The 27,946-nt window shown below is 37.3% G+C and overlaps 1 protein-coding gene across 2 annotated transcripts in view; it reads left to right on the top strand.

Annotated features, from left to right (window-relative positions):
* The window catches only part of GBE1 (1,4-alpha-glucan branching enzyme 1), a 132,674-nt gene extending 116,686 nt beyond the window's left edge, over window positions 1-15,988 (top strand). Inside the window, exons 14-17 of one of the 2 annotated variants that reach the window (XM_085075148.1) lie at window positions 251-381; window positions 5,190-5,307; window positions 6,951-7,007; window positions 14,257-15,988. In XM_085075148.1, coding sequence (XP_084931274.1) covers window positions 251-381; window positions 5,190-5,307; window positions 6,951-7,007; window positions 14,257-14,313 — 363 coding nt within the window. In that variant the 3' untranslated portion in view covers window positions 14,314-15,988. The remainder of the gene's footprint in view (window positions 1-250; window positions 382-5,189; window positions 5,308-6,950; window positions 7,008-14,256) is intronic. The other variant, XM_085075156.1, reaches the window with a different exon arrangement.
* The last annotated feature ends 11,958 nt before the right edge of the window (window positions 15,989-27,946 follow it).

Below are 27,946 nucleotides of genomic sequence, written 5' to 3'. Positions count from 1 at the left end.
GCTTCTACCTCTTCAAGTTTATGTTTCCTTATAAAAGTAAATTACAGTTTAATTATCAAAAACTTTATATGACATTTCATTGGTAAACAATTTCAGTTTGCATGTTAATGCTGTTATCTATGTTGCTTGAATCTTCAACTGTATTACTTGAAATGAGGTACAGCAGCAGTGGGTTTTTTTTTTTTTTTTTGTTTTGTTAATTCAGTTAGAAATGAAATGTTTTTAAAGTGTTGATTTATTTTTCCCCTAGGCCTATGTGAGTGAAAAGCATGAAGCCAATAAGGTCATAGCATTTGAGAGAGCACATCTCATTTTTATTTTCAACTTCCATCCATACCAGAGTTATGTGGACTACAGAGTGGGTATTGAAACTCCAGGAAAATATCCTTTTTTGTACTGTTTTGCTTGTGAGGACAAGTTGACTAGGGTTTCTACCTAACTCCTCTTCTGCAATTAGAAGCATGAATTTTATGTATAGTTTTATAATGAAACCTTTTAACCTAAGACTTAAAAAAAAAAAGTCCTACTACTAGGAAATATGGTAACGTTATTAAATCCTCACAACAACTTCTCCACTTGAAAAGAATTCCTTATTATTCCTTTGAAACTTACTCATAAAGAGGAAGTTCCTAGAAGCAAAAGTTTGTTGTCAATTTGTTTCTTTTAATGAATTGGTGGATTTTTAATTTGATGCTCTTTGCTGTTGTAAGCCAGAAGAGACAAATTGCTATAACACATTGATTAAATTTCTTTCAATTAAATATTTTTCTGAACGATATTGGAAATTGTGGGAAATGGGATGATCCTTTCACTACTTAGGTTTAAATTAGTTTTGTGGATTGAACCAGTCAAATGAGTGCATATAACACTTGTCATTAAATTTGCCTTTGTTAAGGGGATGGCTTTGGCCTCTCCCTGTATTGTAGTGATATACATCTCTAAGCTATTTTTATACAGAGCTTCTCAGATATGTTACCAGGTATGTTAAAAGTCACAGAGCTTCCTGCCTGTCCTGCATTTTTGTAGGAAGTCCTCTGTTCTGAACTCACTGAAAATGTCACTCTTCTTTCAGCTGTTCTGTATTCATAGCCTGTTGGCATAACAAACATAATTCTACTTTTATAAGAGGAGTTGTAGCCAGCAGACATTACAGTTCTGCTGGTCCCACCTGGTTTGGAAAGTCTTTCTGTGGACATTCAGCCAGTCAGTGGCTATATGAAGAGTCACAGTCAGCTTGGGATCAGTTTTTTCTTCCTCCTTATACTTCAATCTTCTCTCTTGATTTATTCTCCTTGGCATTGGGTTGCTCTACTGTATGACTTGTTCTCTTAAAATGCTGTACCTTGGTGTCAGGTATTCAAGGAATGAGACCTTCATTTTATAAGTGAGCATGGAAGTCCATAAATGTTGTTGAGGACTATGGCTGCTAGCTTAACCCTGTATATTGAAATTTCATGTTGTCATATCCTGCTAAAGCAGGAAAAAATGTCCTGGGAAATAGTGCTTTCCTCGTTTTACATATTGCCATTTTTGTATAGCATGTGTCACAGCATTGTAGTCCCAGAAGGAATGAACACCAGTGGCATGAATTTAGGGTTCATAAGGACATTCAGGTACTCATCTTTTCTCTCTGGTGATCAGTGATAGGGAATGGTATAAAGCTATGTCAGCTTTAGGATGGATATTAGGAAAAGGTTTTTCCCCCAAAGGGTGGCTGAGCACTGGAACAGGCACCCCAGGGCAGTGGTCACAGCACCAAAGCTGGCAGAGATCAGGAGCATTTGGGCAATGCTTTCAGGTACATGTAATTCCTGGGGCTGTCCTGTGCTGGACCAGGAGCTGGAATCAGATCCTAGTGGTTCTCTTCCGACTCAGGATATTCTGTGATTTGCAATCAGAGCTGTCTGTAAGCAAATACCCAGTTGAGATGTGAGGCATCACAAATATTATCATCAAAATGCTGCAAAACTATCCTTTTTAAAAAAATCCTCACATGAATTCAGGCTCTGTGACATTTACAAGGTGCACCTAGAGCTTCTAATGAGCAAGGAAGGTCACTTAAATGAGTCACTGGCTGAAGGCAAAGACGCTGCTTTGAAGTGTGGTTGTGTAACTGTCCCTGCCTGCTGCAATTCTGGCACTGTCAGACAAAGGACTTAATTTAGCATCAGTCAAATGCTAAATTCCATCAAGGTGCTTGATGCTTAAGGTTAATAGGTGTGAATAAGGAATATGGCATGCTAATGTGGGAAGGCATCTTTGATCTGCATGGGAGAAGGCAGAGCTTTGCAGCACTAGGAGTCTGTGTAGGAATCAGAGTGGCATAATCTATTGCCCACTTTCTGAGTCATTATGTGAAGGAAAAAGAAAAACATTCCTGTCCTTATGCTGGAATTTTACTTCATAAATTATGCTCTTTCAGTAGCCTTTTCATGAGAAAGGCAGCTTGAACTAACATTATTTCTGCCTAATTTGCTTCAGTTTTGAGGTAGATGAATAATCAACATCTAGGTCAGCTGTCTCTAGCTTTCTGATTGTAGATACAACTTTGAATGTTAACAGGAAAATCACTCATAAGTTTCCAATTTTGTATTTTTAATGCTGACTTTCTGTGGGATGGTGCTTGGATTCCAAGGCTGGTCTGTAGTGAAAGTTCAATATGGAAACTTTCTTTCCTCTGTTCAAAAAGAATATGACTGAAAGGATGGAGAAAGTACAGGAAAAGGGAGCTTAAAGATTTCAGAAATTACTCCTTTTCCTTCAAGAGATCCCAAACTTGATTTTGTTAAATAATTGTGTATATCCTCCCCCCACCCCTTTTTAACAAGGTTTGTAATCTTGGCTCAAAAATAAGTCTGCATTTTCTGCTTATAATCACCAATCAACATGGATTGACATATCTCTAAATTTACATTTGGGTTAAACAAAAAGCATATTTGATTCAAACAAAAAGGGACAATAACCTCTCCCTCTCAGTTTCTGTGCATATGTTGAGTTCTTAAATGGCTTCAACTGCCATTCAAGCATCCTGAGCTGAATTTTATCAGGTCAAGGTGTTGAACTTCATTACAAAATTCAACCTAATACTCTCATATATTTTTGTCAATTCCAGTTTGATTCCTTAATCTTCAAAATTAGCAGTGTGTGGAGAGGAGCAGCAATTGTACCCTTCATCTTGAAATTAATTATGCTAGTTTTTTTCAGTGAAATTCAAGAATTATTAAAAACAAAATGGCCTATTTAGACTCTATAACCCCCACAAGCACCACTTGGATTCTTTTATCAACAGCAAGTATTGAGGAACAAAATACAAATTATCCTATTTCATTATTTGCATTTATTTTGCAAGTGTATCACTAAGCATGCAGAAGATTAAATTAAAAATTGTGTTAAAGTATGTATTTCAAAACATTGGAAAAGCACAGTAATTTGGTAATTGTAATAAGATTATGTGTCAGTTTTCCCATTTTCAGCTTTATCTATATAAGGGTTTATTGCTTTTGCTGCTCTCCTCCCTTGCAGTGGGTAGAAAATTTAGTTGGAGCACCAAATTGAACAGAAATCAGGCCTTTTTTTTTTTTTTCAGTGAAAATGCAGGCTAGTGTTTCCAACAGTCACTGAAACAAAAGAGACACCACTACATAAAAAATACTTCCATTATGTACTTAATTAAAATGCACATCTGTTGTTTAATGTTCTTGTGAAAGTCGTCCTCAGAAAACTAGATGCTTGTAAAATTCCAAAATGTGAAGACTGACATTTTTTGTGAGGCTTTAAGCTGGAAGGCAAATGCACATGTGTACCAACCTAGTTATTTTTCCCCAATACCTAATTTGTGAAGATCTTAAAATTCTTTTGTGACCCCATTATTCAGGATCTGGTTAATAGTATTTACACAAAATATGCTATGTGGTTGTGAAGAAGTGGTGATATTAACTTTAGCAGTGCTCTCTAGCAATGTGGACATAATTTTATGAATTGTTTTTAGAATAGCATAGCCATAACAATGGCATTTGCTGTAAACAGTTTTAAGGGAATCATTAAACACGTCAGGGCTTTCAACAACATTGATAACTTATTAAATTTAATGTATAGTGGAGATCACAGGAGCGAGGTGGGAAATGCTTGATGGAGACATCCTCCTGCCATGTTAATAAAATATGCAGAGGAACTGTAGCAGACTTTGGTGATGCTGAAAGGACACTGAAGACAGTGACTGGATCATGTAGTTTGTGGCTTTGCATGTTGTACATGACAACAGATGAGTGGTAATTTGAACATGTATGAAGATTTTGCTGGGGACTGTGGTGATCTTAGGGCACTTACCCTGTAGAGCTCAACAACGTGCTTGGCAGTTTTGGACCATTCCCTGATTTTGCTGCAAGCACTTGTGGGGAAGGGATTAGTCACCATTCATGATTTGGGAGCTAATTGACAGCTTTGCTGTTTTCCTCGTGTGCATCTCCTTTTCTTCATTCCAGTCTTCTAGACTGAAGTGTCTTGGAGTAAATTTGTGTTTACTTCTGGTTTTTGTCATGCTTCAGCCTTCCTTGTCAGCAGAGATTTCAATCAGTAAGGCTGCTGGCTGGGACATTTCCCAGCTCATCTGATGGAGTTGTGTAAACACTTAAAAACAATTCTGTTTATATCACAATCCTTCAGGTTTTGAGCAGGTCTGATTTCAAAAGGTTGAGCAAACAAAGAAGCCCAAGAACAGTTTAAGAACCACTGACTTTTTTGAAAGAGTGGTGCTTCACTCGTCCCTAATCCTATTAAATACAAGCTCTAGGAAAATAAGTTTCTTCCACAGTTTAGAACAGAGGAAGCAGATTGTGGATTATAGAGCACTGTCATTTCCCTCTCTTTTTTGGGTGGTGGGGAGTGGAGATTGCTTTCTGTTGTGACTTCAGGAGGGAAAAAGATGCTTCAATTTTCTCCAATCAAGAAATTACGAGGTACTGAAATAATAATAAAAATAAAATATTCTATTTGTTGTTTTCCCAAATAAAAAGAAATTCTTCTTTTTCAGAAGACTCTCAAAGGAGTTGTGGAGTTTTCTTCTGTAAAATTACATGCTTTATATTAAATATATCAGCATGCTGCCATTACTGCAATCCTTCTAGGTTTTTTGCTTTGATTTCTTTCCTGTTTAAGAGTAATTTGATGTAGTTCCTTAACAGTTGCTTTAAGTATAAAATCCTTCTGGATTCTGATGCTGGAGAATATGGAGGGCATCAAAGGCTGGACCACAATACAGAATACTTCTCTGAAGAATATCCTCACAATTATCGACCTAATTCGATTATGGTAAGTAAGTTGTTTGGGATTTTTGGTTTGTTTCTTTGGGTTATTTTTGGTTTGGTGAGTTAGTTTTTTGGGGGGTTTTTTGGGTTTTTTTTTTTTTCCCTTGGGTTTTTTTTGTTGTTTGGTTTTTGGTTTTGTTTGGATTTTTTAAATTCTACTTTCATCTGCATAAGTTTTTCAATTCTTTGGACAAATATAGAGTCTATTCTAGTATTTGGGAGAGGGGGGGATTTTTAATTTATTTTCTGAAATTAGCCTTTGTCTAAATACAATAGAGATGTCAAAATTATGATTTGATTATAACTAATACTGTTAAATAAATTCTCTCTTTCAGTATTACTTTTATATTTCCATGCACTTTTGCAGTGTGTGGCACACAATGCTCCTTGCCAACATGCATGCAAACCTACTAATACACTTTTGAGTTGCCATCCTTAATATTATCATTTGCTTTATTTTCATGTCTGAGAAAGTTCATCTTCATGCTTGCATTTTTTTAAAGTTCTGTAGAAACTGAATCTTGCTTTGCTGTCTTAAAGTCATGTGCTTGACTCTGCAAACATGAATTAGAGCAATTCATGTGTTTGCCTACTGGCTTCCTCCTCTTCAGTTTACAGGAAAAACTTTGCAAAATGGAACAGAATTTCTCTGTTCACATCAAGAATTTCAAGGATTTCCAGTCCTGAAGTGCTATAAATAATGGATTTATTTATAAAATAAATAAATGCGATGCAATTTACATGCAATTTCTTTTAGCTGAGATCATTACTAATAAAACTCTACCCTTCTTAATTACTCTTGGAATCACAACCATCACAATTAACAATTTTAAAATGTTATTTTTCCCATTCTTTATGCATGTGCATGTATATACATGTGCACCTATTTCCCATTCTTTATATATGCATTCACCTATGTGTAAATGCTCACAAGCACAAGAAAATAAGATTCAAAAAAGCTGTGAATTACAGCAAGAGTTCACTAAAAAAATTCTCATGAGATCTAAACTCCTGAGAATTATTGTCACTTCTAATCTCTCTCTCTTTCTTTCATTGTATCTGGAGTATTGGCATTTCTTTCATTTCCCTGCTTTGAAATAGTTTCATTACATAAAAGAATTTTTGTGCTTTTGTTGTGCTTGGTGTAAAGGATCTTAGGAATGGTTTTTTTGAGTTTTTTTAAAGTATCTGCATGTGACAATGCCCTCATAGCGTGGGTAAGTATTTGTGCCAATCTGTACACAAAGAAATGAAAGGTCTGAGATTTCATTCCTGGAGGTTATGTAACAAATTATTGCTTCCAGAGTTCTTGCTTCGTGTGCCCAATTCCAAAACCTTGCTTGGGCGCTTGGAGAGCATCTCAATTATCCATCACTAGCTTAACTTTTGCAAGCCAATTAACTGTAATTTGGAATGTGTATTTCACATTTAGTCTGTTAGATGGTGAGTGCAAGCCATCCAAGCCAGCAAAAAGCGTGACAGACTGTGAAGCTGTGGTTTGCTAGGAGCATGTGGAAGATAAGGCATGTGGCAAACAGAGCAGCAAATGCACTTCTGCAGCATCAGCTGAGGCATGGCAATGGCACCTCTAGGTCAGAAAGAAACCCAGCAGCCTGGGTCAGGTAAACTCTCTCTTATGTCCTTCAGCCACCCAATTCACAGAGCACCTTCAGCCCACCCCCCAGAGGATGCCACCAGATACAGGTAAAATACCAGTGAAAGGACACCGAGTCAAAGTAGTAACTGAGGAAAAAATCGGAAAAACCGAAATTCAGCAAGTAGATCTTCACTTAAGAAAGAAAAAAAGTTACAGTAAATGCCTCCAGCTGCTCTTTTGCAGTAAAACAGAGACGTTTTCTTTTAAATAGCAATTTACATCCAAAATATTGGATAGTTTGTCCTGCTTAGGATTTTTAGTCTTAATTGCAGTTTCTAAAACCCAATTCAAAAGTATTCCCATCAAATCCAACCCCAGTAAACTCAGAAGAGTTCTTTTCCTTTTGTTTAATAATTTTTCATAATGCATGAGACTCATGTTTCTTGTTTCAAAAATTTTAGTTCCCCCTCCACCACAAACTTCAAAGAAGCAATTTTTAATGACAGATGCACCTCCCCTAAGGTGTGTGAGTAAACACTGTCAGCAAAACATGCCCAGAGGGTCGTGACAAAATGAAATCACATGCAATAATTCTGCTTCTCAAGTCAAGCTTAAGTAGCACACAAATGCATTACAAAAATAGAAGATTAAATGTGACATGATTCATTCTTAAAAATCACCTTATAAAAGAAATATTCAAGGTGACATATCAAAATGAGAAGAAGGGAGATACGAAATTCCTGGAGAAAAGAATTGTGGAAGAAGATGAAGCTTCATAAACACTGCTAAGCATTTCACTGTACAATTTTTAGTAAAGCTGTTTGAGGACCAGGTTTCAAAATCATCAGACACACCTTGAAAACTCCACAGAAAATCCACAGAAATGTCCTTTGTAATATGACTTATTTAAATAATTATACTAACTTTCCCATTCCACTGCTTTTTCTATAATGGATTGTTAACAAATGTATGAAATGTACATAACATTTTGTGCAATCACACTTTCTGATAACAAGCTGTGAACCATTTTGTCACTGTAAGAGTAGACTCTTTTCACCACACCTTCATTTCTGTTTTCAACATCACTGTAGTATTCTCATATTACCTTTTTGGGGGTATGTTTTATAAAAGATTTGTGCTTTTTGAATGCTGCTGTAAACCTTTAGTCTTGTTTATGTCTCATCATCTCTTTCCAAGATGTAAATGAAGTGCTGCACACACATTCCAACCCCAGTCAGATCTTAGTGCCCCTTTAGGGATTAATTAATTTCTTGGTACCTATCTTGGCTTTTGTGGTTGGATGTGAAACTTAGATTTGGGGCAGGGGGAAGAAAAAAACATAATTTTTTAATAACATGTCACTCAAAATGTTTTGTTGTTTTTTTCCAAGGCATCCAACTTGACTGAATTTTGCTGTGGGAAAGAACTAGCTATCAATGCATGTCCTAATACAGTTTTTGTACTATACCAAAAGTTTGGATTTATATAAAAATGGTGGTGTTTATATTTTCCTCCTTCATGCACCAACAGAACTCAGTAATAAGGAGGCTAAGGGGAATATTGCAGAGGATATTTTATCATTGGAAAAGTAGTATATGATTTATTGTGAAATATAATTGCTTAGCATATTTCAACTTTTATAGATTTACTTTTTCTGTAGTTCGTTCCAATTAGTTAAAAAATAAATAGATGTCAGAGTATTCCTTTTCCCCTGTCCCCAATGCTGTCTTTTCTCTGATTCTCTGGTTTTGGCATTTAGTGATACAATCTTCTCATATTAAATGAAAGTGAAATTATATAGTTTATTTTAAGAATATCCTTATTACAGGCTTGGGTTTTTAACCTTGACCTTAATGTATACTATTCAATGTCAAAGTGCAACTTCCTGCTTCCTTGAGTCTCTGGACAAATTAAAATACTGCCATAGACTGAAATTATCTAAAAGCTTTTAGTGACCTTAGCTTTGAAAATACTCATTTAAATAACTTTCATAAGGATTTATGGATTGAATTTTAAGGGGCTGATGTAATCTTTAACTGTTTTCTCCCCTGACATGCACAGATACACTGATTAAATGAAAGAATGCTTGTAGCTAAAAACTTAACTGTTCAAACTAGGTGAATCAGCAAGAAATTAATACCAGAAAGGTCTTTTCGATTTTTACCTCTTGATGCTTAAGACTTCTGAATTTGTTTGTTCATCTTCATTGATCTTTTGACTCCTTAAAACCACCAGCAAATGTAATGGTTCCAGTTATTTTGTTTGTAATTTTGTTTCATCCTATCTTCCTTTTCAGTGTATTCTTTTTCAGGGGGTTTTGCTGTCTTTTTTAAAGTACTTTTTGTCAACCTGAAAAAGAGTGCAGAAGATAATAGAGAAGAAATTTTGAGACACACCCATATGGACTTCCTTTACGTAAATGAAGCAAGAGAGTCTAAGAAATTATTTTCTGCATATTCATGCTGTGTAGCTGTAAATTGAAAAACAAATTGGAAGGCAGAACTTCACATTATTTTAAGCATACCTTCTATGACATGTTCAATATCTAGCAAAATGAAAACCAAAATGTGTGAGGTTTTGTATAATACAGTCAGAAAGGAAGAGCTATCATCTATTTTATCATTTAATGGTTAATTACATTCTCAGAATAGCATCCATGTCTGACAATGAGTAGTGATCCAGGGACAGGATTGTCTAAAGCCCTCATTTTAATTAAAAGTTTGGGATAATGTTGGCACAGACTCTTGTGACATTGCCTTCTGCATCTACCAGCTGCAATATGTGCTACTGAGTATTTTTCTGCAGTGCCTGATCTAGCTCTGAGTTCTAGTAATTCTCCCATCTGTTACAAAATGACCTTGAAATTATTTTTAGGGCTTGGTGTTTTCCAGTCCTGAAAGTGGGATGAAGAGTAGTTCATTGCAGTTCCAGCCAATTTCAATTGTGCTTGCACCTGGTACTGAATTAGTCTGACAGATCTGAAAGTAGCAGTTGTCATTTGCAGAACCTCTTGCTTGTGGGTTTTTAGGTACATTTGGAGATTTGCTGTGTATTTTAGTCCTCTCCTAAAATATGGAAGGTGATATTTTGCTTATAGCTGCTGCTGTTCACAGGTGCTTCCCACATGTGGGATTCCTGTATTCTTAGCTCTTTTAATCTCTTTTTTTTTTTGTTGTTGAAATTTTCTGGATATTCACTGGAAAAAAAATGTATAAGGAGTAAGTATCTGGCTGAAAACATTTTACATTCCTGGCCAATAGTAGTACCAGTTGTTTTTTCCCTGTCTGTGAGAGAGCCATCATGAATAGACTATGATCTTGATAGAACTCCATGGGTGTTGGTGGGAAAGAGGTTGAGTACTTAAAAAAAAATCTCCTTTATTTTGTCTCTTTACTAGATACTGTTTGAGTGCCAGAAGCCTTGATCTGTGTGGGATTTGCCTAGTTTCAGACAGTGTAACTGCCTCATAGTTTAAATGGATATGCTGTAGAAAAAGGTCAAATGTGCTAACAAAACCTCATTTTGTATTTGACTTATTTATAAGATTCCTATTCCCCACCATCCTCTGTTAGCACATCTGCTGGTGAAGTAACAGCAGTTACTCCATTCCTACCAAACTGAGAATAAAAAGACTTCCAGTGATATTTTATGACTAAACATTAGAATGTTAACTTGGTCAAAAATTTTATCTTTACAGCTGAGTCATCCTGACTGTCTCAAACAGATCTGATGTTTTCTGGTCCCCATGTTACACTCCCTCATCAGAAAAGGCTTCATGAGTCTTCCTGTGTGTGTTTTTAGATGTTTCCTAAAATAGTGGAGTTTGTGTGAACTGTAGAGGGCTGAGGTTGTAAGCTGGAAATTGGTACAGAAAGCAGAGGGACAATTCACTGTGATCTAAAGCCCTGAGCAGCCTTCTCTGACCTCAGAGCTCATCCTGCTTTCAGCAGGGAGCTTGAGCCTCCTGAGGCCCTTTCCAAAATAGGTGAGCCTGGAAGGGAGGAAATGGCTGGAAAGAGTGTTCAGGATGAGCAGAAAGGCTGAAACAGAAGGGAGACTCTGAGGGTGATTTGATTGACGTGGATGAGCTGTGAATGGATTCCCTTTAGTGTTCTGTTCTTTGGGTTTTCTCTTCTGTCCATGTTCATCCAGTGAGCCTTGGGAAATGGTGAAGGAGACATGAATGGGATAAAACTTGTGATCAGAAAAAGCAGGTTAGAAGAAGAGAGATCAATAGAACTGAAGCTGGTAATTGAAAGTATAAAATTCAGCAACAGCATATGAAAGAATAAACTTCTGAGACACTCTTCCTAGGGTATGGAAAAAGTCAGAAATTACATATCTGATAATGTCTTTTGCTGATGAATACCTAGGTTTCCTGTAATGGTTTTAATCAGGAAACCTCTGTGTATTTTTAATGTACTTATCTATTTATAGATAGATACATATACTGTATACTATATATATAAACTAGCTAGAGTTAATGAAGAAGGGCAAGAAGGTGATTCTGCAAATCTGCTGATTGGAAGAGCAGCTTAAGAAAAAAAGAGATGCAAATCCCTTGACAAAAGGAGGACTCAGAACTTGGATGGACAATATGGACAATACAGGAGTATTCAGTGCCCTTTCTTGGCTCAGACTCCAAGGGCAAAGCCACTGCTTTCAAGACCCTTTTTGTGTGTCAGTGCACCACTGAAAATAAAGTAGGAAAGCGATAGGTTAAAGATGGTGTATATAAGTGGGAGACACCCAGAGGCTTGGATGATTTCAGTGATGTGATTACAAGGCTGATGACCATTATCTGAGAAAAATCATAGTGGTCAGGGGAAATTTCTGACAGCTGAACCAAGGCTGCAGTAAAAGTGAAAAGACTGAGGTGTCTGTAGGGCAGTCAGCCTGTTCAAGGTCCAATCCAGACACATCTAGAGCTAAGGAGTATCCAGATTTTCTATATTTGAAAGTGTCTGGACTCAAACATACAATAAAATGCTTGCATTTCAACTTATCCCATCAGCAATGGGTTCCTGACTTTTTCAGTCGTGTCACTAAATGGCAGACTGAAGCATATGCTTGGAGCAGTTGACTTGATACAGTCAATACACTCAGGAAAAGTACAGGGAAAATAAATTTAATTTAATGGGGATATGTTACTACAGGAGTAGTAGTTTGGGTGAGAGGTGCTGAAAGAAAAGGAATGATACTGTAGTGAAAAAGCTAAGGAAGTTCCATGATTCAGGGTTTCAGAAGGAGTGGAGGTGAGAAATCCAGGCTGGAATCCTGGGCAAATAATTATCCAGTTTTCTCCTTTCCAGGAAGGACAAGTTATCTCCTCCAGTCCAGCACACAAATCTTCATAGTTCTGTGTATTTAAAAAAGTACTTAAGCCGGAGCAGACAGAACATAGTATTTCTGGAAATATTGGGCTGGGGAAAGGAATAATATATTTGTAGCAAGTATTATCTAATACTTGTGTAGTATTTTTTCCTTTTGTACACCAGTGGAATGAAAAATTAACTATGTTATTTGTAATTATTAATGTTTAATCAATATTTAATATTTTTAATAGTTCATGCCTTAATTGTTGTTTTTTGTGTGAATAGCTTTGGAGGTGATTACACTGAGCAGTGAAATAGGATTAGGAGATAGTGCCATATGTGGCTTTCCTGTGATTTAAGAATCCCACCAAGATAAAAAACTCTAAAATGCATAGTTATTTTCCCTAGGTAAGGAAAAATCATGTGACTAAAGTTGTAAGCTGGAAGATATGTCTCTTCATGGCCAATGGAAAACATATCTCTCATTAGCCTAAATACAATCATCTGCACAAGTTCTGGAATTGTGCTTAAAGCAATTTTAAAATTCTGATTGTCAATGAAGTGGTTGGAGTGGAATGATCCACACTGCTCTCAGATTCTCAGCTGATGTAAATTGACTTAAAAGGAATTGGGCTAATTTACTCCTCCTAGGATCTGACAATATTGATCAGAATATAATTGAGAATTGCTGTGCCGTGTATTAACGCTAATTTCTATTCCCTTAGCTGAAGTAAAAAATTCTTTCATAGAAAACTTATTTCTGTTAGTTCCTTCTCCCTTCTCCCTTCATGATCCAAACCCAGAGCGATGAATTTCTCAACACACAACTTCAGAATCTCTCCTTTATCTATATGTTTTGAGGTAGTTGAGTTCATTAAGCATTTCCTCTCCTGCACAGGTTTATAGAAGCTATTTATCACTGAAACCTTAGGGGAAATCATTATGTTCGCTGCCTTTCGAGAAGCATTGGACACAGCTCTGTCTGGTTCAATGAAGATCAGCTGTTCTTTCCCTTTTTCTCCTTTTCCTAAAGCTCTTTGCTTTATTGCTTTATTCTGTTTTGAAAAACAATGAAAGGCTTTCATGCCATCAGGCTCTAGTTAGCAGATAACGTAGTTGAAATTGCAGAATGTTAGACATTCTGCGGGGATGAAGAATAGTCTAAAAGAGGACGTTGTCAGAATGAAGCCAATAATCTTCAATCTTCTGTTACCTTTTATAATTGCATTTTTATTGACTTGTTCAGAAAACACATTCATAGAGCTGACAATTGATGGAGTGCTGTGTATTGAGGTAATTGGTAGATAGCACATATCGCTCTTGTTTTCTGATTGTGACTCTGCTCAGCTTGGAAGCAATGTCATGTAAAATACATTGCCATGAGTTCTTTTGTGATCTATGAGGAGTCTTTTGGTTATATGTGTTTGGCTATTTTCGTGGTATTCAGGGAAAAAAGGGGGAAGAAAAATGCAATAATTTAAGTGGTTAATTTTGATTCTCTCCAGTCTTGAGAGTGAGTTTTATTGCTCAGACAATGACATTCCACAGGTGCCAAGTGTGAAGAATAGACTGCTGTGTCATATTGCTGGTCTTTACCTGTATGAAATGACATCACAGGCCTTGGGACAACTGTAATTCACAGCAGAAGAGAGTTGCAAAGCTTTGTCATTTATCATTGACCAATCTGTTGACTGAAATGTCCTCAGGTTTTTGAAACTGGCCATTGTAAGTCATATGAGGCCCTCTTCTGGTAGCCACCTAAAATATATAATTGAAAGTTATTAAAAGAGAAATAGAAAAGAGATTGAAAATAGATTGTAACCATGCTACCTTTAAATTGTTATCTTGTGTAATTCCAGTGTCAGGCACTAAGCAGTCAATAATCATTCTTAAAATATGATACTTACAACCCACAACACTGTAAAAAGGATAGATTTTTAACAGTTAAAATATGGCTTTTTTTTCCCATGTGCTGTTATTTAGAAGTTGTGTCTTGTAAGGTTTCTGGGGTTTTCAGCTGTTCTTGTCCTGTTTTTCCTAGGTGTACATTCCAAGCAGAGTGGCTCTTGTGCTTCAGAACATGGATATCCCAAAGTGAAGTTCTCTGTAACTCCCACTGAAGAAGCAAGTCACAAAGTGCTGATACACTGTACTAGTACTAAGTATAACAAAACATGATCTAAGGAGGCTTTCTGAGACTGAGTATAGGAATATTAGGTGTTTAAAATGTAAGATTAATATTCACATGTAATTGCAGAGCTCTTGACTTGCTAGACCCTCTTTTGAGGAAGCTTTACAAAGAGGCAGAAAGGAAAATGTTGGGTTTGTAGTTCTAGTAGTACAAAATTACACTTAAGGTGTTGCAAAGCAGCAGGTATTCTCAATTAAATTGTTGTTTACAGAATTTTATCAGGAATGATAAGAGTGATCCTGCTCCAAAGTTTGTAATTTCTTATAATCCTCATTTTGATAGTGAATTCAAATATTCATTATATATTAATGCTTCTTACTAAAAGTAAGTAGTTTGCTTAAATGAAACAGAAGTTTTTGGCTAAAAGGCAGCCTTAGCGGTTTGTGGGACCTAATTTGAGGCTCCTCTTCTTCAATGAAGTCTAACATGGAATTAGAAACGTTTATCCAAATGGTTGAGAAGGTCCTCTGAGAGAATTGTGCTTCACCATTTTTTGTTGAATTAGAAATGCACAAAAATGCTGGGCAGCAAAACCAGCAGGCCGATTGACTGGTGGCCTGCTGCTGCTGCTGTGTGTGCTGGTTATTTGCTCCCACCCAAGTCACTGAGTCTGTGCATCTCACTTGTCACAGCTGGACAAAAATAACACAACTGTTTCCTTTAGATCACTAAAATGTTCAGTGAGAAGCGTGTTTTGTTCTTAATCAACAATGCCATACTGGAAGATGTACTTCAAGTGCATTTCTTCCCACTGCATTTGTTTCACTAATATCAGGACCTTGCAATACTGATTTCACTACTTCCAGAAGCTGCCTTTCAGCTTGGAACATGATGATGTTCTTGCACTTTTATAACTTTTGAAACATTGCTTCTCGTGAAGAAGCAGTCTCAAAATACAGTGATCAAACTAAGGTGTTTTTTTGATTAATTAAAAATAAGATAGTTAATTATTGGAGTGCTGCTAAGATAATTCAAGTGAGTTCCTTCATGAGCTACAACTTTTTTTGTAAAGAATAAGATTTTGTATATTTGAAAATGTATTGCAGAGTATTCTGGAAAATTAATACCAAATTAACGAGACATGCTTTATTTTGTTCCATTTATTTAAAAACATATTTGAATTGGTTCTGAAATGAATGTCTTTTGTACAAATCTGAATTTTCTAACTTTTAAAGTAGCCAAAGAGGAAGATGTCCGTGACCATTTCCCAGTCATAATTTTGCCCAGTTTCCTTTGTGAACCATTGTGTAAACTACTGAAGAGTTGGTGCCAACACTGAAAATCTATTCACACCTCCTGGAATGCTTACTTGTGGCTTACTTCTTAAGCAACATAAGGGATGGAATAATGCAGCATGATGGAAAACAGTCTTTTGCAGAGTTCACTGACGGGACTTTGTGAACATCCCCAGTCTAGTATGTTCTGTGTGACAGAGAATGTTGTGTTGCAGTTGGGTACCTTAGGATCATGCTTCATTTTCCTCTGCACTGGTTTGATCATTGTTTGGTTGTGAGCTAATAAAAGCATTCCTGTTACGCTATGATTTTAAATAAAATATACTGAACTGTTTTAGCAACTGGAACTGATTATCTTTTTTTTATTTTTCTCCCAGATTGTTTTCCTTGTAGTGAAATAACAAGCAACTTCTAATACATGTTATATTTACACTGTATTGATCTAATATGTTTTATAGGGTGGCTTTTTTTTTGCTTTTTTTTTTTTTTTTTGCTGGCACCAGTTCCAGGTTTCAAAATGTAATGCAAGGCAAGCGTCTGTGTCAAACCTTTTTTCAAGAGAAGGAATAAATGTATGATGTGAAGTATAAACTGTAAAATTACATGCAAAATAAACTCTGAGGAGGAGAAAACAAATGCATATATGGTTTCATTGCTTGCATTGTAAAGTGATTTTACAGCAGTCTTAACACTGAAAGGCAGATTAGATTTTGCTCCATCGTGAAATCAGGGACTTGTCTTGGACAGAAACACTCATAATGAAATTGGTAGAATATTTGTCCTATGCATTTTTTCTTTTACATAATTGTAGATTAATAAAAGCGAACTACAGAATTTGCAAGGTGAACATGTAAATACAGAAAGCATAATAATTAGGGCTTTTTGGAGGCCACCTCTACATTTTAATGGTGGCTGTGCTACTGCCTGTCTTGCAAGACTGGAAAATTTTCATTTGCAACTCCTATGGAAAGCCAATTACTTCTCCTGCTCTTTGAATTTTGATGGATTATGAAAAGAAATTCAGCTTTTACTTTCCTTTTAGTGACACTCTGGCACAAAGCCCTCCACAGATATTCAGACTTCTCTTTGTGTACAGGACTGATATGGATTTATGTTTCAACGTTTAGAAATACAGGCTTGCCTGTCACCTGGAAATTCTTGCCAGCCCTGGCCCCACAAGTTCTTGCTCTGTGGTTTCTCTAAAACTCCATGAGAACTCAAGTTCATCTTCGCCTGGTTTATCTAAAGATTCAGGCTGACCTTCCCTCTGTCTTGCACTGTGTGTGTGAATGGATCTTTGTACTTAATAATTCAAGTTGTTCTCCAGACCAGGTGGTTATTGTGATAACAGGCAGGCATCCACTAGACTGGTGTGTTCTATGAGCAATGAGTTTTAATTTCCCTGCTGTTTTCTCCTCCTCCCACAATTCAAGCTTTACTGTCCTGAGTTTTATTTTCAAGATGAAGAATGCAGTCATTATTTAAAACTGGTGAGTACTTCTGGAAAACAAATTTTTATTGGAAAAAACTGAGCTTCCTGCATTTTTTCCTATGAAGTTTTTCTTGCTCATTCTATTGAATTTAGTGCAGACTTTTTACTCTGAAAGACAGGGATGTGGTGCTGGTAATTCTCTGCCAAAGAGAGAGCAGCTGTGTGAGCAGTAAGAACCAGACTAGATAAGCAATCATGTGGTACTTGCAGATAGTGCCAGGTGATATTTTTGTGTATTAATCTGTCAGTCACAGTTCTGCTTTCAAATGATGTCTTAAGCATCTTGAAGTAGTTTTAGTTTCCCCTTTTTTTTTTTTTTTCACATGATTACAGGTTCTTAGCAGCCCATTCATGGTTAAAGGAAGAACTTCCTGTCTATTTAAGTCTTGTTTCTCAGAGCTTAAAAGTAACTCAGTAATTAAGTAGTAAAGGGTGGTGATTAACTGAATTAATAGCAGAAATTGTTTCCTTTTACTTAAAAAAATGGGGAGATTGTGTTCAGGCTATGTTGACTGATGTGATTGTCTGTCTTCTGCTTCATAACTTGATTTTCTGAGGAATTTAAGTGTTCTGCATTTGAGTGTTTTATTGTTGACTGTTGTTTCCAAACTGGGCACATTGTCATTGTTGAAATGCTGCTACAGAGATGAGGCAGTTTTACCTATATTCATATATCATACCTTAGCTGGGGTCCCAGTTTCATAAAAATCAGCCTGTAAGTGGCATTTTTGTGACAATGAACTGGAAGGGTTTTACCAACAAAGACTATGCACATGTGTGTGTTTTCACACCTCAGAGTTGGTGCTTCAAGTGTTTTGAAAGCGTTGGGAGTGTAATTTGCTGTGATGGAGAGCTGTCTCCTATGCCAATCTTACTTTTTAATTCTGTTTAGGTTTCCAGATTATCTAGAGTTGGTTTCAAATTCTTGAGGAGAGAAGCACCATCTTTTTGAAAGTTTCACAAGCATTTAAGAAAAAAAGGAGATCCAAAAGTTTTGGTCGTGTCTGCCTTTCTAGAGAGAAGTATTTTTTTCTTCATGCAATATTTCCTTTACGTAGGCTTTTTCACTTTTTGATTTATGTGAAAATAAGCTGCAGTGGCGATGGGCTGACATATGACTGCTCTTAAAAATAATTCTATAAGTTGTTGGGTAAAAATAACTCCAGTTGAATGCATTAAAAATATTCTGCTTATGGAAAGGTAGAAACAAAAGCTAATGATGACTCATTAGATGAGACAAATTATATTTTTCATGCCTGGGAGTACAATATGTACCCTGTAAATATAAATAAGTCTTGGCTATTCATGATAAATTAAAGCCTAAAATAAATTAGGAGAAAACATAAGAACTTGTAGGTATTGAAGAAATCAGTCTCAGCTTAGCTGCTGGTTTTGCATGTTTACAAAGCTATTCTGAACACTGGGGAAAAAAAAAATCTAAGTGTTTAATTGAACTAGGTCTGAAAACTGTCTTAGAAAGTTAAGAGAAAGACAATAATTTCTCAATAGTAGGAGAGTATTAAAATTGATTCAGCACTAATCATCCATGCCATTTGACTCCAAGTCAAATTAACTCCAAATTTTCAGTATTGTTAAAAGCTAGGAGAGAACTTTCTCAACTTGCTTGTTTCTTCTGAATGTTCCTCACAGAGATAATTTAAATGTATAGAACAAGGATGGTCTGTGATAGAATGATGTGAATTTAATGTATCCAACATTTATTCTTTGCTGGTGGCAGGATGTTAATGACAAAATAGATAAAGTTCATTTAGGAGGAGAGGTGTGTCTGCAAACAATGAAGAAACCAAGCTGAAGTCATTTGAAGTAATTTGAAAGTCATTTGAAGTAAAACATTAGAGTTAAATCCCAACCTTCCTTAGTTGCCTTTCATGAAACACTGAGTGAGTATCTTGTGTCTGCTTGGGTTGTAGAGTAAGACAACTGGAGTAGGTTAATTACCCTGCTGTTAAATTATCATCTGTTAGAAGCAGCAAAGTGTATATATTCAGTCCATTTCATGCTAAAAATTCTTGGACTTGTTCTTTTGCAGTAGCAGCATATGATTATCCCTGTAGAAAAGTGTAAAAATACTTTTGTACTTCAAAATGTGAGTAATTTCTCATGTAAAATCTTTCATAAAAGTTTATTCACTATTAAGGGGGAGTAGGGGAGAGGACCTTCTGTCAAAACACTACCTACTGGTACAGTCAAGACATGGAAAATCAACTGAAATGAAAACCTGGAGTTTAAAATGTATGGAATTTTAACCATCACGTCTAGCACAGAGCTCCTTTCACCTGCTGACTGCTGCTTCTGTTTTTTGTTGTTTTCTTTGTTTGTAGGAGTGGCTTTGGACCAAGTGCAACACTCTGAGTCTCTCTGTGTTTGTAACCTGTGCCACTACTACTTATGAATGTTAAATATGACAGTTTTCAGTCATCAGTCAGGTGGAGTTAGCCTTGCTTTGGGAGTTTCTAGGCTAGGGATAAGAGGAGAGACTGAACATGTTTCCTGGTTTTGTTAAATGCCATTTGAATTCCTGCCTTTGCAATCCCATTAATCATTTTCAGTCTTTGACTGTGGCATGTTTTGTCAGAAAACAGCTAGCCCTATGCAGCACCAAAAGAAGCATGGCTTTAGACTGGCATGAGAAAGCCAATTATGCAAACACCCTCATGTCCAAAACTGAAATGTATTTTTCTATCCAGGTTTGTTTATCTGAAGGGGCCTAGTGTTGATCACTTCATGAAATGGGGCAGATGGGCTGTATAGCATATAGAGCAGGTTTTTGTGCAAAAAACTATTTTCCCAAGGCAAAAAAATATTCCAGTATTTCAATTATGGGATTTTTTTTTCATGAAAAATATTGGATCATGACAAGTGAGCATTTTCATAGGAAGATATTTGTCAAAAATCCTTCCAGAACAGTTCTATAAAAATAAAAACAGTATTCAAAATCAATGCCTACATTATGTGCAAAGCATGGACACTCCCAGCTTTAACTCTGTTAGTGTACACAGCTGCTTAAAGGGGGTTTTCATTAAATTCACTGTGTAATGCAATTACTGCGCCATTTTTATATTAAAAAAAAAAGAGGTCTTTAACAATCATGTAAAGTGATAGGGCTATTGGGTTGGCTTTCCATAGGCCTCCTTGGGATTATAAAATTCCAGTCACCGGTATAGCTTCTGCCTGGAGCTTGGCAGGCTGTGGTTTGGCCAAGTTGCTGCCTTCAGCATCTTCTTTCCCAGGTGGGTCAAGCTGTCCTGGTTGTGGTCCTTGCACAAAAGCTGGTGATGCCAAGTGGTGAACTGGACTGGAGAACTGATTTGGTGGAAATGTAACTCTCTTGAATGGCATAATCTGCCAAGATCTGTAGCTCTAGCTGGAAAAGTGACTCTGCAATTGATAGACATCGCAGTCTACCTGCAACCTGTCAGTGGGGGTGACTGCTGCATTCAGTATTTGTGTTTGTTCTAGCTGAGCTATTACACAGAAATAACTTCATTTTTCAATCACCCTCTGGATCTACAGCTCCTGTTCCTCAAGCTTATCAGACAAGTGCAATGCAATACCTCATATTTGTGTGTTATTGCACTGGACAGTTCTTTACGACAGTTAACTTCATTTTAAAAATCCCCAAGGAACCATTCAGTAATGTGACTAAGTATTTAGAAACAAGCTGAACATGATTTGCCTAACTGGGTAGAGCTGGTACAAAACATGAAAGGAGCAAATATCCTGGAGTTCTGCATCTGCTGCTGCTACAGAAGCTCTCTCCAGGAAGCACTTGCCTTGCTCTGCATGCTATTTACAGTGGCTGATTGTAATAGTCCCATTTGGGCTTGAGTGGTGATGCACACCTTGTTATGTAAAACACTGTGCAGGGTTGTTTCAACATGAAAGATAATTGCTGATTTTTCACTGGCTGTAACTCACAGGTGGACATTCCTGTGACTGATTAAATACCCTGACCTTTAGCATTACAGCCTTGATGGGTTTCAAGCCATGGTGGGCTTTGATGGGAGGCATAGCTTTCAACCTGTCCTGTCTGCTTTTGCTTTTTTCTGAGCACAGATCTTGTGAATCTTTCTGTTTATTCTGGACAATGTGAGCAGGTGTCTGGTGTGCTCGTGCTCCCTGCAGAGTCCTGCCACATCACAGGACTATGCCATGGTCAGCCCCACATGCCTCTAGCTGTTTTTTTTTTGTTGTATCAAGCCATGTGAATCTTCTCAGCAGCCCTCGTGTCCCTATCCCTTCCTATTTTCCTGTCTCCTACCTCCCAGGGAGGTGGGAATTTTGATGAGGAGAAATTTCAGGGGTTTGGGCCCATTTTATTAAAAATTTCAGGGGTTTGGGCCCATTTTATTAAAGACAAATCTCTCAGCTGCTTGGGGACACAAGGAACTGCAGCACAAACATGTTGGCCCATGTTTTACTCCATCCTTAAAGGTCAAGTTTCTAACTCCTAACTTCCCCAGATTTTACAGATTCTTTCACTGTGGCCTGGGGCCCCTTTTCAGACACAAAAGGATCAGTAGTAGTGTTTCAGCCATTGCTTTCACAGCAGTGACTAGAATTGCACAGATGTAAACAGCAATCTGAGGTGTGCAAATGAATTTGCACCTTCAGATTCTTAAATTTATTCCTCTATGTCATCTGCTGAGCAATACTTGTACGTTGCAATTTGGGAATTTTCCCCATGAGGAAAAATGGTAAATCTGAGCATGTCTTTGCATTCATCTCAAAGTCAGTTTTGTGTCCCACACATCTTTACTTTGAAAAGCTGATATGTGGCAGATGACTTGGCCAGAATTTGAGAGAATCACTCCAAAACTCACCAGGTACAGCCTTTTGCACTGGGGGAAGCAAAGCAAAGTGTGAAGACATGAAGGGCTTGTGATGACACATCAGCTGCTGAGGTTGCTCTGATGCCCAGTGTATGGCCCAGATGGGAATCCTGCTGGATTGGTACAATCAAATTCACCCTCTTCCCATCTCTTTTAGGGAGCCAGACTTGTCTACAGCAGCGTGCAGGTACTGCATATCCTCCAGGGATTGCAGGTGTAATGTCAAGAGCTCAGGTGACAGAATGACCAAGGTAGACAAGGATATGAAACCTCAAGTGTTACACACACACACAGAGTTTGGTGTTTAACTCCCAGTTCTTACTGGAGCCACCAGGTGCTCACCTCATCCTTCACTGTGACTGCTGCTGGCAAAAGGCATGAGGAGCAGCAGCAGGTACCTGTCTGATAATCCTCCTCCTGGGAAGGCAGGTTTGTTTGGGGATGGAGGGCACGTGGTAGAGGAATCGATGTGGAGCACAGATATCCAGGTATCTCTGGCAGGTGTCTGCAGTGAAGCTGTTTCTCCTGCTTTGAAATCTTCTGCTAATGTCTCTCAGTCACTGAAACATGAGTAATTGGGCCTTTTTTTTTGAGTACACATTCTGTAGTGTTTTTACCCACTTCTTTTCTGCATCTCTAAGTCGCATCATTAGCAACAGCAACCTACTGTTGCACAATATTTCCGCAAATTATGCTGCTTAATTAACCAAGTGATGTGTAATAATGCTACGTGGCATTTTTCTAGAAGTGTTACCTAAAAGGCCTGAACCTCTTAAAGTGATAACAGAAAAGTGGTAGTTGGGTTCAGAAAGATAAATGTGCTGCAAATTGTTTGGTAGCCCTGCAAGTCTGTGTCTACAGCAGTGGCTCAGATCAGAGGAGGAATGTGCAGTTTTGAAGTGAGTTCCCTGATGGTCTCCACTTACCACATGCTAACTCAGTTCCCAGAGAGATTTTGAGACAGAAAAATGTAGATTCTTTAGAAGTGGAAGAAAACAACAATCTCTTCTCTAAAAGCACTCTGAGTGTCCCTTGGTGTGTTTTGCTGAGATATTTCCAAGCATGGCCTCTGTCCACTGCAAGGACTTCCCATGGACATCTAATAAATCTTCCTGTCAGGAAGCTTCAGCACAGGAGGTAAGACTGTCTCTAATCCAGAGTATACTGCCCAAACCACGTGGAATAGCAGTGTGAGGAGCTCAGCAGCCACTTTGATCTGCTCCTAAAATATTTGCTAATGCAGATGTAGCATAATAGGCCAGCACTTTTATTTCTAAATTTGCAAGACTTTGCTACTGTCAATCCATATTCCTTGGCTTAAGCCTTGTTCTTTATGTAACGCTGCAAAACAAATTAAAGTTTTAGAAATGTTTCTGGAACTGTTTACACAGAACTGATGTTGTGAATCTACAATTATTTTTGCAGTTATCTTAATGTAGCTGTTATGGCATAATAACAGCCTTTAGTCATTGTTTTTCTGCCTGCTATGGCAAATAATGTGCTTGTCTAATGCAACAGAAACTGCAGTCAGTAGCAAAATCTTTAATATCTAATTTACTAGACCTTATTTTGCACTTTTTCATCTGAAATGCAGATTTATATATTGAAGCGGTGCATGTAACATTTCAGTGAACGAAATCATTACCAACAGGATGTTTGGATGGCAACTGTAATTTGGCTTGGGAGGTTTTTTTAGATGGGACTAATTCGTCTTCATGTGCCAGAAGATTTTTAAAAGCTAACAAGTTTTTATGATGGCTTTTTTTTAATGTGAGGAAGTTTTTTAATTTATTTAGCTGCACACAGTGAAACAGAGCTCCCCTCAGCCCCTGGAGACTCCCTGTCTCATTTGCAGTCTGCCTCCCCTGAGGGTTGCCATTCCCATTGGTACAGCCAAAAGCTCAAAATCAGGAGTTGGTTCTCAGTCTTCCTGGTGCCACAAGCAGATGAGCACATAGTGAGAGGACAAGGAGGAATGGCTTCAGGCTGAAAGCAGGTTTAGATCAGATATTAGGAAGAATATTCTGTACTGTGAGGCTGGTGAGGCACTGGCACAGGTTTCACAGAGAAACTGTGGATGTCCCATCCCTGGAAGTGTCCAAGGCCAGGTGGCATGCAGTTCTGAGCAACCTGGTCTAGTGAAAGGTGTCCCTGCCCACAGCAGGGGGGCTGGAAAAAGATGATCTTTATAGTCCCTTCCAACCTAAACCATTTTATGATTCCATGATTATGTTCACATAAGGGATCATGAGGTATGAGTTGCATATTCAGCAAAAGCTCAGAAGTAAAAGAAAAAAAACCAAAAAAACCTGCATTTGATGCCCTTCCCATATTTTATTTTCCCCATTTTCTGCTGCATTTTGTTGTTGCACTGTAATGTTGCATTCTGCAGCAAATGGAGTCATCGTGGAGGGTGTCCTGTTGCATGATACAGGTTCATCAGGGTATGAAAAGGTATAAATGGCAAAAGTTGTATTTCTGCAGTAGGTAAATGAGACCTCCAGGTGCTGCCAGTCCTTGCTCACTGGAGACATCCATTGCCCAGGCATCTGGTATATACAGATTAGGGTATTAGACAGAAGGCACCAAAAAAAAATACTGACTTCAAATAGATTTGTTGCTTATAGAATAATCCCTGTTTATGCTTTCATTTCATATCACAGGAAGCAAAAATCATTTCTAAATAGAGTTTAACTTCCATTAAAGCTTAAAAAAAGTAATCTTGAAATTTTAAGAGGGCTAAGCAAAAGTATTAAAGCTGTCACTCTCATTGCAATCACCCAGGAAAACCCAGACTGGATCATGCCTGGGATCTTCAATGGGGAAAAAGCCAGACCAGATCTTTTCCATGACCTTAAGTGAAAATGGTACCAAATGGTACTAAGCATCACTTTCTGCTTTTAGGAATACCTGGCCTGCTGGGTCTGTGTTGTCTCTCCTTTTTAAGGCTGTTTTGTCTCCACAAAAAGTATGTGAGTACATTTCTGAATGTATGTGTGCCATATGCATGAGCACACAAATATATATCTCTAATTCATCCCTTTGAGTGCAAGATTGCATCAATACTTTTCAGATTCCACCCGGTTTAGGGTCAGGAACAGCTTATGTTTGTGTGCCTGAACAAACCTAACACAAAAGTTCTGGTTTGTTTAGGAAATTCCTAGACATTTATGCACAAAAAATAAATAATGAAAACTTTTTTAACATGTCATCAGATTGTTCATTTACAGAGATTCGATTTTTTAAATTTTTTTTCCAGGAACAGGATGAAAAGACTGAACTTCTTCTTGTGGAATTCTGCTAATGAGGCTTTTTTTGTAGGCTCTGCACTCATTATGGAAAATATACAGAGAGGGAAAGACCACATGCCTATGTATTTCTTTCACATTAAGTATATTTATTTAAATATTAGGCAAAACTGTTGCCCTGACAACTTGCTAAAGAAGCAATAGAGTCTGTGTAATCCTGAATGCTCTTGCTTAAGTAGTTTGGATGCTATTTGTTTGTTCAGTAGATTCTTTTGAATCTTTCATTGAACAGGATTCCCTTAGGGAAGTGAGTCAGGAAAGTTCTGGGATTGCAGATTCTGGGTTGGTAGGAACTGCTATACTTCCCTCTTAAAGCTGTGTTTTTTTCTTTTGTGACACAGAGATGTAATTACCAGAACTCTGATACCTTGGGATCAGAATTACATGAAATAGAAGGTAGGATTCAAGGCTGAGTATACTGAATTTGCAGAAGTGTTTTAATATTTTAAATTAGCACAAAAATTCAGCCTACCTCATCAGGGCTCCATATGAATTATGAAATGGAATTTGGCTTCCTACATTTCCTGAGATCTAGATATAGGTATCTCAGCCAAATAATAATCATATAATAAGAGCTGATAATGACTGGCAAACTATTACATCTTTTTTATTACTTTGCCTTCACCATTAATACTTTGGCTGCATCACCAATGTTCTCTGCTGTGATTTAGCTGCATATTTTATTGCAAGCTCTCTCAACAAGCCCCCAGAATCCACTGAAAGTGTTGTGCCAGTTATCTCATGATGTCTGATAACCTCTGCCGCCAACTCCCCCAAGTGGGAATTTGTCCCTCAGGTTCTTGCTTTGGGGATTGTGCCTTGGATGTTCCTTTTAGCTCCATGGAGCCTTGGCCCAGGCAACCTTAATTCTCATCTGGCAATCACTCCATGAGAGAAGAGGCAGGCAAGGATTGTGCAAAGCAAATAAGCAAAGTTAACCATGGCTTACATGTAGTTTAAGCCACTGCAAAATGATTCTTGTGTTACACGTGTGTCAGTGAGGTGCTGCCACCTCTTTGGCCAGACCAGAGATGAATTTAATGATTTGCTTAATTAAGATAAAAACCTTAAGGGTGAATATATATTTTAATGCTTTTTAGTATTCCTTTTTCCTTCAGGACTGGGGAGCTCAGCATCATATAGGAATGCCATACAGATACGCAAGGAATCACTGTGCTTGACTAATATCAAGTCACACTGAACCTCCTACACCTTGTCTTTTGACAAAAATCCCTGGAATTACTCTGTAGGGAATGCTGCAAAAGCTCATTTAAGGTCAATGAAAGCAGTCACAGCACTGCCAGAGTTGCCAAATCCAACCCAGGCCATTTATTTTCTGGCTCCCTTTTGCTTACCGTTTGCCAATTATAAATGCATTTTTCTCCTTAATTATTGAAAAGTGCAAATGCTTTTATGGTCTCCTGATTTATATATATTTTTAAATTAAATTTTGAAGAACTGTGGTGCTTATGATGAGAGTTAAATACATTTCATATCTTAATAAGCCTATTTTTATATTATGCTGCTTGAACTACAATCGTGCTAAGGAATGGAGTGGGGGGAATAAAATTAATGGGTTACTCTTGAAGTAGAAAAAATTATTCATTTTCGATAAAAGATCTTTTTGATAATTTACTCTTGACTTCACTACTTGATTTATCTCATCTTCTCACATTAATTTGTTTTTAATTTTTTTCCCTTATGAGGTTTTCTTGCTACAGTCAAAGCTCTGAAATGGTTGGATTGATGGACTACAAAATTTAACATTTTTGAACTAAAAGAAAAAAGGGTTTAAACACTTGAGCTAACAAGCAATATAACTTTCATGTAATAAACTTGAAATTCAACTTTCCAGTGCCTTGATTTGAGATGCTGGAATTTGATTATTTAGTTCACCTACTCCATCTAGAGTAGATATGAACTAAAGCTGCTTGGCCTCTGCTTTCAATTGGCACTCAAGGGCTCAAGGCTCTATTGTTGAATCTGTTTTTTTACTATATCAGCCCCTATTTCCTGGGATATTTCCCAGTGCATTTCCTGAATTTCCTTGCTTTCTCTCAGCTGCATAGTTCTTTCTTCAAATGTTACCAGTACATCTCCCTGAATCCTCGTTAAAATGTTAGTATGTGTGATATTATCAGTGTTATTCCATCTCAACATTCTCAGTGCACATTTTAATCTCATTTTTAGCCTGTTGGTGTGCTCTCTGAACAAACTAGGCTGGTCAGAATTAACAATCCTTGTAGGGCAGTTATGTTATTTAATACAGAGTCAAGATATTGCTTTCACTATTGCAATGATTTTAAGGACCTTTAAGTGCACTACTTACAGCAAATACAGAGAGATTAGAGTGAAAGGAAAAATAAAAAGGCAATTGAAATGGGAAAAACGTAGAGTAATTGGAAACATTAAAGTTGAAGACAAACTGGTTTAACCCACAAAGCAACAATTTTGATGAAACTGAACTGCACTCAGGACTGTGAGTGAATCAGAAAAAGGACATTTGCTGAATTAGTTGACTGAAAGTGACAAGTCAGTAAACAAAACTACATAAATCACTCTTGTGTACACACATTTCTCTTTTTCCCTGTGTCTGAGCCAAGTTTCCCTGATTGTGCACCAAAACAAATGAGGCAATTCCCAAAGAGCACC

The sequence above is a fragment of the Lichenostomus cassidix genome, chromosome 1 (genome assembly GCF_008360975.1).
Source record: "Lichenostomus cassidix isolate B80296 chromosome 1, HeHo_3.0, whole genome shotgun sequence".
Lineage (NCBI taxonomy): Eukaryota > Metazoa > Chordata > Aves > Passeriformes > Meliphagidae > Lichenostomus > Lichenostomus cassidix.
The sequence above is the reverse complement of the archived record's forward strand: the minus strand, read 5'-3'. Positions and strand labels throughout refer to the sequence as shown.